The 12,604-nt window shown below is 40.8% G+C and overlaps 3 protein-coding genes across 3 annotated transcripts; 2 read left to right on the top strand and 1 right to left on the bottom strand.

The window, feature by feature from the left end:
• The first annotated feature begins 1,149 nt into the window (after positions 1–1,149).
• Positions 1,150–2,185, top strand: LOC122066164 (NDR1/HIN1-like protein 6). Its single transcript, XM_042629984.1, has one exon. It carries the CDS (start codon positions 1,296–1,298, stop codon positions 2,046–2,048), a length of 753 nt encoding a protein of 250 aa, XP_042485918.1. The 5' UTR covers positions 1,150–1,295; the 3' UTR covers positions 2,049–2,185.
• Positions 2,186–4,454: 2,269 nt separating this feature from the next.
• LOC122066159 (uncharacterized membrane protein At3g27390) lies at positions 4,455–8,784 on the top strand. Its single transcript, XM_042629979.1, has 10 exons — positions 4,455–4,706; positions 5,424–5,532; positions 5,664–5,856; positions 6,202–6,338; positions 6,458–6,746; positions 6,853–6,959; positions 7,250–7,412; positions 7,486–7,681; positions 7,771–8,011; positions 8,326–8,784. Exons 1-10 carry the CDS (start codon positions 4,604–4,606, stop codon positions 8,543–8,545), a joined length of 1,758 nt encoding a protein of 585 aa, XP_042485913.1. The 5' UTR covers positions 4,455–4,603; the 3' UTR covers positions 8,546–8,784.
• A 620-nt stretch (positions 8,785–9,404) lies between these two features.
• LOC122066163 (fructose-bisphosphate aldolase, cytoplasmic isozyme 1-like) lies at positions 9,405–11,988 on the bottom strand. The gene is made up of 3 exons (XM_042629983.1): positions 11,742–11,988; positions 10,965–11,647; positions 9,405–9,925 (listed from the first exon to the last, which is right to left on the bottom strand). The coding sequence occupies exons 1-3, from the start codon at positions 11,767–11,769 to the stop codon at positions 9,563–9,565; spliced, it is 1,074 nt and encodes a 357-aa protein (XP_042485917.1). The 5' UTR covers positions 11,770–11,988; the 3' UTR covers positions 9,405–9,562.
• Between the last annotated feature and the right edge of the window lie 616 nt (positions 11,989–12,604).

Consider the following 12,604-nt stretch of genomic DNA (forward strand, 5'->3'; position numbering starts at 1 on the left):
ATCCCTACTCCTCGGCTGTTATCACCATGTGATGTGACTCTTCTTCTATCACAAACTCTCACCCCTTATTGAAATAGGGTAAAAAATACGCACAAAAATCCTCTGCTAATAGGTAGTAAGTGGCAGTAAGCATCTCACTGCTAGGGTGCATGCCAAGGCCTTCCCAGTTGTTGGATCTTCACTGCCACTTACTGCCAGCCATAGAGGATTTGAGTCTAAAAACATACCCCCTCCCTATGCCCATCTGACAATATTGATCCCTATGGTCAAGGGATTCTTCCTAGACCAAGTGATGTGAGAAAACTCCGTCCAATCAACTATATGCGAAGAAAAAAATATTCCCTACCCTATTCCATCATTTAGGAAAAATATTATTTGAGCCAACTATGTACAGAGGGTACACTAGCCTTCTCTATCTCTCTCTTCTTCTCAAAGGAAATAATCTTTATGCCTATCATAGTCGATCAATGTTAATATTGGTATCAAGTATAAATGGGGACTGATTCCACTGCCATTTTTAAAATCATACTCTTGGCTGTGCATATTCCCCTGATAAATAATCATGCTCTTTCTAATCCAAAGTATATTAAAAGCTTCAATCTAAACATGAGGATTTCGAATTAAAGTATCTACTACCATTCAAGGAGTAGAAAGACCAGCCAGCTCTTTTTAGATAAAGTGTAGTTTTCTTCTTTAGTTAGTAGATTAGTAGTAAAAAAATAAGGCAAAAGGTTTTGTACATGATCGCACACGAAACCGTTGGACTGAGATCCAACATCATATTGAACCGTCAATAAACACACTAGGTTTGATTATGGATCAGCCCTTCTTAGTGTTTTGTTGTAACTTGACAGGTACCTAATCTAGACCGCGGATTAACAAATAGAAATGTATTCATAACCATGAGGTCTGATTAACTAAACGATCGATAATAACATTACATTTGGAGATATTAATTAAATCCGACAGAAACCAACTGGCCTGACCGGTTGACCCACTTCATCTTTTATGGTTCGTTCTCTAATTTCAGATCTAAGTATCCTCAAGGATCTCTCCACCATGGCACCACCATCTTTTGTCGGATCCCAAAAATAAAAAAACCCCACATTGGTCCCATCCACTCACTCACCCATTTCATGACCCATTACTCCTTCCCACCAAAGGCTTTTTTTTTTTTCTCACATTAAATTGTTTAATTTTTGGAAAAGCACCCTCCTCAGTGCTCACTGATCAGTCACAAATCCTCCATTTTTCTTTGCTTTCAAGGGCTTCCTCTGAAAAATCAAAAACCAAAGATGCTTCCCTCACGCCCCCCAGCACTACTTCCACCGCCACCCCATAGGCGCTACAATTCCAGCCCTCTCAACCAAATTGTTGTATCAAAGCAAGCTTTGAACTTGAATCAACAGCTTCCGGTGACTCCGGCGACTAACTTCACCGCGGGCAAACCAAGGAACTCCACCCTACTCCAGAGGCCACGCCGGACTAACCCCTTAGTCTGGTGCTACGCTATCATTTGTTTCGTCTTCAGCTTTCTTCTCATCGTTGCTGGAATATCCATCTTGGTCATCTTCCTCGCCATCAAACCCAGGTACCCATTACTCGAAACCACCAGTGCGATCCTCAATAGTGTTTACTTGGATTCCCCTGACTTTGTAAACGGTGATTTCACATTTCTCGCTAACTTCTCCAATCCGAATCGCAAGATTGATGTGAGGTTTGAGTACTTGGAAATCGAGCTTTACTTCTTCGACAGGCTTATTGCAACTCAAGCCCTCCAAGCCTTCTCCTTGAGACGTGGAGAAGTGAGGTTGGATTCTGTTCATATGTTAACAAGCGAAGCTTATTTACCCCCTAATCTGGCATTGGAGCTCAGAAAGCAGTTGCAGAGTAATCGGGTTCTGTATAATATAAGGGGAACATTTAGGGTGAGAATCAGTATGGGCTTGACCCATTTCTCTTATTGGCTCTATGGGAGATGCCAGGTTGAGATGACTGGTCCACCATATGGTGTCCTGGTTGCTCGAAGTTGCAGTACCAAGAGGTGAAGATCCAATTTTTTTTTTTTCTATAATTTTTTTTTCTCTATCTTTGCTCTGTTTTTAAAGCAGCAAGCCCTGTTTGATTTCGTTGTATGAGCTATAAAGATGGAATTGGAGTCGAATTCAGTACTGATTATAGTGAATTCTACTATTCTTTTTCTTTATGGGTTGTGATAATTTGAGCTTAATTGTTCTTCAATACCCATTGCTACCATTGTTGCTGTTGACAAGCTTGATCAAACAGATCAGTCAAAAACTCCCAGTTGTACCTGTAAATCGACCTTCAAAGTAACAGTGAAACGTGAGTAATAATGATAAGATTATTCTAAAAAAATGCGAATCCAATATAGTCCTTGAATCTTGATACAGAATAGAATCATACCTACCATTACCAGGGCTCCTTATATTTTTCTTCAGGAGGAGGGGAGATGAAAGAAAAAGAATCACAGAGAGCAAAAAAGAAAAATAAAAGGGAATATCTTTTTTTTTGTTTTGATAAGCAGAATAGGGAATATCAAGAGACATGGAATCATGGATAGTTTCTTTTGATTAATGTAAAGTGGGAAAGAACGAGTAGCTCAATTTTTGAAGTCTCTGTTCAAAGTTCAAATCCCTGTAGTTTGAAAGTTGAAATGGAATCATTGGTGGGGTATCAAAGGATTAAAGGGTACCTTTGAAGGTGAAGGTCTAAACCATAGCGCTGAACCCTTTGTTGGGAATGGGGACTCGTGTTTCCACTCGCTGAGGAATCAGATGGTTGAATCCGCCGACTCTGATTAAAGGTGGAACGAACTACAAAGGTTTCAAGAATCGGGAATTGGAGACGATTCGGCTCGGAATCGGTGGTCTACTAGGCGGAATCATGGACCAGAACCTAGAATTCGTTGAAATTTCAGACCTCAGGGCTAATTCTAGGGATTTCTGGGATCGACTGATTCCGATCCAGTCGGCACTGACCGATTTCATCCCTATTTCGCCTTTTTATCACAATGACAGTATCTCAAACTGGATTTCACTCTATGAATTTAAGAATTATGAGGGATAGGCACACCACCCCCATGCGGTAAGTTAACAAGCGATACCAATGGGGACATGGGATGAGGTATCATTTTGAGGGGGAATCATTTTAAAGACAAAAGAGAGATAGATACATCTAACAGAAAAGTGCATAAAATTTGAAATGGAGATATGTTCTCTAAGCTCACCAAAAAATGAAAAAAAAAGAGATGTATGAGAAAATGGCATACGATAATACACCAATGAATAGCGATAAACAATTTTGTACATAAGAGTAGAGAGGTCATTCACGAGAGAGGGAGAGAGAGGGGGAGGGTGTTAGTGTATCCTCCAATCAACTGAGCGAACTTTAACCTTTTCCGTATGTGCAAGGGAGCAGAATTCATAATCTCACTATTGAGTTGATCCATACATCTCGATTGATTGAGAATCAATTCTGATTCTTGATCGCTATCATTAGATTATTGGGATTGGTTGAGAATCGATTCTGATTCTTGATCACTATCGTATCCAATCTAATTATACAATTTTAGGGTAAAAAAATAATAAAAATCATTAAAAAAGCAAAGGTAAATGTGTTAAATCGACTCAATTGAGACTAATCCCAAATCATTAGACCATGCAAGAGAGAGGATTCTCTAAACAAACGAAGGTGCACCAAACCCAAACCTAGGGGTGTCAAAATTTAACCCGTACTGATAAAACTTACTGAAAAAACCTGGATTGAATCAAACCATTCCTTTTCTAGTCTGGTTTTGGAATGAGGAATAATAAGATTGAATAAAAAACATATGACCACACCGAACTGATTAGTAACCTCATTAATTATGAGGTTATGAATATTAAAGTACGAACACGAATCCTCCCAACACACACCGGACCTCAATGATACTGGAGAGAACCCAGTTCCTCGAAACCCAAATACGTACCCAACCCTGCTCATTCTCCTCTCTCCTTTGGTTTTGTTCTGTAAATGAAAAGAATCAAATCAAACCAAACCCGATCCTTCACATTCTCCCAACCCCCTTTATTCGGATGTTCAATTCAAGCAGTTAAGTTACGTTTGGGAGTTAACAACTAAAAGGAAGTTTCGTTTGGGAGAACCAGAAAAGCAACCGTGGCCGTGAGGTCCCGTGACATGAAAAAGATAGAGAAACCTGAGTGGTGTCGTTTCTCGCCCTTCCCGCTCTCCCACTCTGTGTCTCATGATGAGACTCATTTCACGGTCCCACCCTCCATTTTGTGCTTTCGGTGATGAAAGCTGAGAGGGTGACGTTTGGCTCAAGAATCTAAAACGCCCCAACCAGGTGACACGTCGATCGGGCCCACCGCCCCGGAGCCACGTAAACCAGCACCTTCTCTCTCTCTCTCTCTCTCTCTCTCTCTCCTCTCTTTGCTCATTCTTTTTTGGTAGTTTTTCATGGACAGATTTTCCTCTTCTTTGGCCGAGGCCTCCTCTGTTTCTACTCCGTCGGTTTCCTTTAACTGAGTCTTAAGCTTTTCCATACCACCTTTCCCTCCTTTGCTGCGGGTCATAAGCTCTTATGCGGCACTTCATCCCATGGAGGGTATCAATGCACAAGATATGGAGCTTTATTTATTTCCCTCCGTTGTTTCTTCTGCTCCTCATTCTCGGCCTCCTCAAAGGTAACCTAACCAATTCCCTTTCTGTCCCCTCCTAATCTACTTTTCTATTCCTCTTTTCTTGTCTTTTTTGATATGATATATATTTAGTAAGGAAAATTTAAGCTTTGCATCCAAGCATTTCTGCATCTCTGAGCATCATTCTGAAATAAACTTGAAGGGTTTTTTTGGGAGGTGGGTTGGGGTATTTTTCAATGATTTTCATGGGCATTAGATACATAGATGATCAAAACGATCTATCAGGCATCAAGCCCTGATGACGCATTCCACATAGGTCTTTGAACAAGTGAAAGACAATTACTTTCCTGGAGCTGGGACTCTCTTGCTAGCTGGAAGTTCCATCTTGGTGATTTCTGCTAGGGAGAATCCATTTCCTTGTTCATTTCATCTGAAAATAAATTAAGAACACCAGAGAGGAGGTCTGGAAATGAAGTATCATTCCATGTCTTATAAATCCTTTATATCTGCTTCTATTCAACTACAGAGTCACATGCCTGTATGCTGATACCATACCTAATCAATGATGAATATGTGCAACTGAGTTTGCCTATTTGTAAACTATAGACATACATAGAGCAACCCTTCCCCCCTTTCCTACCCATCTAATTCACCTGAATGATGCTCTGTTAATAATGTTGTGGGTTCACTTCCGGTTATATCCTAGACAATATATGCTCACATACTACATGTTATTGGTTTCTAACTATATTTCTTTCGCAGCGGCCGTCGTTGGACCAGTTGCAACTGTGATCATTCTGATTGGAAATTCTGCTGTAATCCTTGGGCTGTGGCCTTTACATGCCCTCTGGACTTACTATTGTGTGGGAAAGTATGTTTCTTTCAACCTCTGTATCCATCTAACTTTGAATGTTTCATATACCTTTTCTTCACATATGCACTTGTTCACACCAGTCTTCCTCTCCTGCTTCTTCTTTCATCTCCTTTCACTTCTTATTTCAGAACCAAAAGGTTTGGGTGGGCTTTGAAGATTCTGGTATTAATATCTTTGCCACTACCACTTGTCCTTTGGCCAATCTTGGGGATTTTTGGAAGCCTTTTAGCCGGAATCGGATATGGTTATTTCACTCCACTAATTGCGACTTTTGAAGCTGCTGGGAATCAAGTTGAAGACAAAATTCACCACTGCACTGTGGTATCATTTCTCCTCCTTAATGTACTCTTTATGGGGACAACATAACTAGACAATAATAATGTTGACCAGGAGATAGAATTTAAGCTAACACCATAACAGTAAGATATTAGCTCGTAACCAGAAAATATGCTCAGGAACAACCATTTGATAGGTCCTACAATCTCACTGTATGATTATTTTCTATCAAAAATCAAGTAAGATCTCAAAAGTCAAATCCATTGCATTTGGGGGGTAGATAGGGATCTAATGGGGTTCACTGCATTGTGTAACCGATCTGTCCTCTTTCGTATAAAACTTAATTCAAATACTGCAAACGGGTGGGTTACAATTGTGCATGAATGTCAGGATGGTTGCTGGAGCACAATTAAGGGAAGCTGCACCGTTGTGCGAGACTTTACAGACTTCTGTTTCCACTCTTACTTCTCTTACATGGATGAATTGACTGAAGAAGTATCTGAAGATGAAAAGCCCATGAACATTAAGTGAAGGATCTGACCCCCTTCTCTCTCTCTCTGTTTTCCCTTTTCCCTAGGCCTGTGGGAGGTGATCATTTTGAGGATATAAATGTACCAAATTTAACACATTCCATTTCTCTTAAAAGGTTATCGAAGCTGCCGGCTTGTTTATTTGTTAGCCTGCTCGCTGTGCCTGTAGATGTGCTCTCAGTAACTGCTGTTGCCCTATGGAAAAGTCCTTTCATGTTGTTCAAAGGATGGAAGAGGCTGCTTGAAGACTTGATCGGTAGAGAAGGACCATTTCTAGAGACAGCATGTGTCCCATTTGCTGGGCTTGCCATCATACTGTGGCCAATAGCGGTGGTGGGGGCTGTGATTGGTGCGTTTATCAGCAGCTTCTTTCTTGCTTCTTATAGTGGTATTGTTGTCTATCAGGTCTACAGAGCTACTCCTTTCCTTGATTCTAGTTTGGCATGTGTTCTGTAAAATGTTATTTATGTATTAGGGTGCATCTTTACTGATTCTCATCCATATTTGCCAGGAAAACTCACCTAGGATGGGACTTGCTTTCATTATAGCTGTCATTGCCCTATTTGACGAATACACAAATGATTTACTTTATTTGAAGGAGGGGTCCTGCCTTCCGAGGTAAAACCTGAGTTACCTAACCTTTTGAATTTATACAACTAAGCATCACAGGCACCCGACTCCCTATAGTAGATTTCACCATTCCTTCCTAGATTCCAGGATCATTCATGAGAAAATGTATTTTTCATTCATATTTGATGGCAAGATGCTTGTGACAGCTAAGCATCGGATACCACAACTCCGTAATAGATTTTGTCATTCCTTCCTAGATTACGGGCTTATTCATGAGAAAGTTTCTTTTTCATTTATATAGTAATTTTGATGGCAAATAAGATGCTTGTGACAGCCAGGCCCAAGTACCGTAAAGAAAGGAACCCCTTGTCAGATAACGTTGAGAGAAGGAAATCAATGGACAATGATGAAAATGATTCAAGTAATGGAAGAACAGGCCCTCAAGGCTCAAAATGGACAAGAACACTGAAGAATACCATCCAACAGCTAAAGCCAGTGCAAGTAAGGAACTTTAACATTGAGCTGTATCATTGATTGCTGCTATTTCACAATTTCATTCTGCATGATGTGGCAGGTTTGGGATTGGCTGTTCCGATCTTGTGAGGTGAATGGTAGGATACTCCTCCGTGATGGTTTGCTAACTAGGACAGACATTGAGGAATGTATTGTGAAAGGGAAATGTAAAAAGTTGGAAATTAAACTCCCTGCTTGGTCAATTCTCCAATGCCTGCTGGTCTCAGCAAAGTCTAACTCCTCTGGTTTGCTAATTTGTAGGTTTACCTTAAACTTGCATTTTTTTTTCTAGCTTGGTAAAACTTACAATGAGTTTTAATCTTGTTAATGTAATGCTGTTTTTCAGCCGATGAGTTGGAACTAACAAGGATTAACTGGCCAAAGGACAAGGTGCTTGAATGGTTCATTGGGCCATTACTGACTATGAAGGAACAAATGAAAGGCCTCCAGTTAAATGAGGATGAAGAATCTTGCTTGAGAGGATTGATAATGATCTGCAATAATGAAAGGCCAGAGGACTGGAATGAGACAGAATTTCCATCTGATGACAACATCAGGAGAGCTCAGCTGCAGGCCATATTTAGAAGGTAAATTCAATACTATCCTCACCTGAAAAGGGTTTTGAGAGAGAAGTGATTCCATAGGACAGAAACATATATGAAATCTATTAGGTTCCAAGACTTGACCGAATGTTAAATAAGTATGAGAAGCATTGTAACCTTCAGTGAATGGGTGGACCATGAAAAAGACCTCATAAGACTCTCTTCGTCGTCTTCTTCCCTTTCTCTACTTGTACCATTATATCATTTAGTCCTCTATTAAGAGGAGGAAATTTTGGTGGATTAATTTGTGGTTACTCAAGTCTTTTTTAACAATCATATGGGAACTGTTCTACTTGCAGACTGCAAGGAATTGTAGCTTCCATGTCTAGAATTCCGACCTTCCGACGCCGTTTCAGGTGCTTGTTGAAAGTGTTGTATATAGAAGTGATGAGAATTGAAGCTTTGAGAAGTGAGGATTTGATAGGTCACGAAGCTAGTTGCAGTAACTCAGCCAATTCTGGAGTGAGAATAGATACAGATGTGGGAGAAAAAACTTACAACAATGGAGAGATTGCATAACTTATATTATTTTTAATGGTTTTGTCATGTGTAACCACAGTTAGTTACACTGAAATTAACTATACTAAGTTTCCTTCCTTTGTATAATAGGGAGCATTCTTCTTTGTCCTGTAGAAGCTGTGGTAAATATCTTAGAATAGAAATTTGTGGATTGTACAATGATAGTCATCCCTTTTGTCTGATGTGAACTTCCATTTTTTACATTCATTTTGCTAATCATAAAGTGTTTAATTATCAAATTAGGTTCTAATTAAAGCAACTAATTCCAGCATCTTAATAGAGATGATACCCCACAACTTGAGTCTTCAGGTGAAGGTTTCTATTCTTATTGGCCACATGAATCTGAGATAAAACCACAGCCCTTTATAGGGGACCATTTCTTTTTTATATCCTGTTTTTAATTGGATCAGCTCAGGCTTGCTTTCAGGGTAAGTCTTACCTTGACTTTTAAGGTTTTTGAAAACTGGAAGGGTATGAGGTGGGATTGATATGGACTGAACAAAACCCAATTCTGATGCGATTTGTAGTCTTCTACTTCTAAGATTTTATGGAGAGTTGGTCTACTGCACAGATGTGAGATGACACCGACATCCATCCTTTTGTTAGGCTCTTTATCCTTTTACTTTCTTCTTCTCTAAATTAAAAATTTTAGATTGAATTTAAATTTTATAGGTAGTTATGGACTGATAGGATCTAATCGCGAGCCCAATTTTATGACCTATCCTCGTACCCTTATCTTAGAAGAACTTGGCCCGGTAAAGACACAAGTGAAGAATTTATATAATATGGTTGGTGAAAGAGGGTGAAGGTGGAAACAGAAGAAGTTTCAGACTTCTGAGATACCACGGAGGAGAGCCACTACCTTGTAAATTTCTGTTACCTTGAAATAAGCATGGTGAAGTGAAGGGAATAATACAAAATTACAGATTTCAGTGTAGCATGAAAGCTCCTTAAACTAAGGAGCAGGAGAAGGAGGAGGGGTGAAGATTGGAGACCATTTTGTCACTTGGGAATGGGTTAATACTTGTAACCCTTTACATACAAACTCTCAGAAGCCAATCCTCCACCAGACCCACCGGTGTATTTGCCAAGGGTGGCCTCAGAGTTAGCCTTGCACCTGATTAAGAATGTCTCCTGTGCTTTTCCCACGTTCTCCTCCTTGCCAGCCCATATCTTGAGCGTGCTCTGCTGAAGAGCTCTCCCGAAGGAGAATGACAACGTCCATGGCTTCAGCACCTCTAACTTGTTCATGGCGTTAAGATTAAGTGTTGCCTCTTCCTCACTCTGCCCTCCCGACAGGAACACAATCCCTGGCACCGCCGGTGGTACTGTGCGACGTAATGCTGCAACCGTGCACTCTGCCATCTCCTCTGGAGGCACCTGTGGTTGTTGTGGGCATTGTGCAGTAGTGGTCCCAAAGAAAAGGGAAGAAGAAAGGTTTAGGGGAAAGAAAACCCATTAAATTAAGTTACTTTTAGGTGTCACTATGTCAGTGAAGTAAAATGCTTCATTATTTGCCATTTGATATTACGAGCGTGGATCAGATTAATCCACCACAGAGTTAGTTGTTGGGTGGATTTCATTTGTGCGGATCAATCTCGTACAAGAACGACGACTTGATCCGCTATCTGATAATACATGGGTTAGTCCATATGATAAATTACCCTACCTATATCTCAATGGTCAAACTTTTGATCCATAGTAAACCACGAAAGTTAGCTCAAATTTGATTCAAAGTTTTAACAAAATTACTAAAATATCATCAAATGGAGATGAATATAAAATATAAGTTGGCATCTTATGCAATTTTAGTTATTTCCTCTACTTGTTTGAAGCTAAAATTGTAACAATGAGATGGTTATTGGGTTCTTGAGCAAATAGTGAAACATTATACTTCACTAGGTATAATGATGAAAAGAAGAATGCTAACTGGTCCTAATCCCTATACCCTCTCACAGGATCCCATGATATGACCCATACCCCCTACGTGTTCTCTGGTGGATCCCCATGTGTTTTCCCCCACTGGGGGCGTAGGAACACGATCCTTTACCATTCTTTCTCCCTAGATTAAATTAAGGAGAAAATAACATTAATTACCTGGTCATGCACTCCTAACCGAGACATAAGGGTGTGCTCCCATTAGCCCCTGCCCTAGTAGGGAGGTTACACGACCAAGTAGAGTTCTCTTTCTCTTAAATTAAATTAAGAGAAAAGAACATTACCCAATCATACGCTTTTACGTAAACCAAAACATAAGGGTCACGAAATAACCATCCCACCCTTTCCTGTTATATGATTAAGTGTGCGTGCTCCCATTTGCCTCTGCCCTAGCAGCATTACAGAGGGCACACAACCAAGTAGCTTTCTGTCTCCCTTAAATTAAACCCAGAATATAAATTTAAATGATGAACAGGCAAACCTTGGGGCTGTCAGAGCCAGGAGTGACCATATTGGGCTTGAGAAGAGTTCCTTCTAGAAGCACATGGTGATCGTTGAGAGCCTTATAAACAGCGGCCAATACAGTCTCGGTGACGGCGGCGCATTTCATGATGTCGTGGTTGCCGTCGGTGAGAATCTCCGGTTCCACTATGGGAACGAGCCCATTCTCCTGGCAGATAATGGCGTAACGAGCTAAACCCTGAGCGTTCTGTTGGATGGACAGCTCGGATGGCTCTGTGGGCCCAATCTTAAGAACAGCACGCCACTTGGCAAAACGGGCACCAGCCTTGTAGTACTGCTGGCAACGGGTGGAGAGGGAATCGAAGCCCTGGGTGGTGGTTTCGCCATTGGTGCCGGCGATATCGACGGTGCCCTTGTCGACCTTGATACCTGGGATGACTTTGTTCTCTTGGAGGACTTCGACGAAGGGTTTGCCGTCGGTGGTTTTCTGGTAAAGGGTTTCTTCGAAGAGGATGACACCGGAGAGGTAAGGGAGGGCGTTGGGAGAAGTGAAGAGGAGCTGTCGGAGAGCTTGCCTGCTGGATTCTATGTTTTCTACGTTGATACTGGAAAGACGCTTTCCGATGGTTCCTGTGCTCTCGTCCGCCGCTAGAATTCCCTTACCTGGCGTTGCTATGTACTTGGCGTTCTTTATCAGCTCATCTGGTATCACATTAGTTGCAGTGACCCTTTGTTTAGTCAAGAATGCCAAAACAATTCAACATATGAGAGAGAGAGAGAGAGAGAATGGGGGTACCTGCGTACTTTCCTATGAAGGCGGACATGGCTTCTTCTGCTTAAAGGTGGTGAATAATGACTTGATATAGAATGGATAAGAGAGAGAGAGAAATGAGAAAACCAGCTTTAAGGAAGAAGGTTACTATATAGATGAGCAATGGAGGAATATACCAAAAGGAATTAGATGAAGGAAGGGATACGTGTCCGAGGATAAGCCCATGAAGGGTTATCGTTTTTGGATAGAGAAAGGAGTGATCACCCAGTATGCCACCTGGTGCAAAAATCTATTCTTCTTTTTCCTCAATCTTTGGATCTTCACAATACATAGGAGATTGGAAGATCTTTTCTGCGAGTTGCGACTCGTGAGTCGTGACGACCCTTTTTAGAGCTTCAGGTCGACTTCATTCTCGTCCATTTCTTCTTTCGATCTTCTGTAGCCCAACCCCAACCCCAACAGTAATTGATGTGTGATGGATAAATCCTAATCTTGATACCACTTAGGCAATTACTAAAGAAGATGGATCAGGTTCTCATAAAAGAATGAATTCTTATCCACACACATGAAATCTAGTCTTTTTATTTCTAGTTGGACCAGATCGTACCATAATGGTTCTCTAACACCTAATCCTTACTCATTATAAAAACCGTGATTGCGAGTGAATGTTCTGATGTTACTCTTATGCGTTCCCATAATCCTATTGTCCTACCTTGTTTTTGGATGAAAAAGGTGAAAAGTGTTCTTTCACATAAGAAGGTGAAAAGAGAATCTCTTCAACCATGTTGTTTTGAAGCTATAATTGGTTTCTAGATTAGGGACAGAATCGGGCATTATATTTGTGTGCTTGCCACACTCTGTATTCTCAAGAATGGAGATTCAAACAC

The sequence above is a fragment of the Macadamia integrifolia genome, unplaced genomic scaffold (assembly GCF_013358625.1).
Source record: "Macadamia integrifolia cultivar HAES 741 unplaced genomic scaffold, SCU_Mint_v3 scaffold2274, whole genome shotgun sequence".
In the NCBI taxonomy this organism is placed as follows: domain Eukaryota; kingdom Viridiplantae; phylum Streptophyta; class Magnoliopsida; order Proteales; family Proteaceae; genus Macadamia; species Macadamia integrifolia.

Coding starts and splice junctions, on each gene's coding strand:
- LOC122066164 (XM_042629984.1), top strand. CDS start 1,296: ATGCTTCCCTCACGCCCCCCAGCACTACTTCCACCGCCACCCCATAGG.
- LOC122066159 (XM_042629979.1), top strand. CDS start 4,604: ATGCGGCACTTCATCCCATGGAGGGTATCAATGCACAAGATATGGAGC. Junction 5,533..5,663: donor ACTTACTATTGTGTGGGAAA/GTATGTTTCTTT, acceptor TTCTTATTTCAG/AACCAAAAGGTTTGGGTGGG. Junction 7,682..7,770: donor CTCCTCTGGTTTGCTAATTT/GTAGGTTTACCT, acceptor GCTGTTTTTCAG/CCGATGAGTTGGAACTAACA.
- LOC122066163 (XM_042629983.1), bottom strand. CDS start 11,769: ATGTCCGCCTTCATAGGAAAGTACGCAG. Junction 11,648..11,741: donor CTTCATAGGAAAGTACGCAG/GTACCCCCATTC, acceptor ATGTGATACCAG/ATGAGCTGATAAAGAACGCC. Junction 9,926..10,964: donor CTGGCTCTGACAGCCCCAAG/GTTTGCCTGTTC, acceptor CAACAACCACAG/GTGCCTCCAGAGGAGATGGC.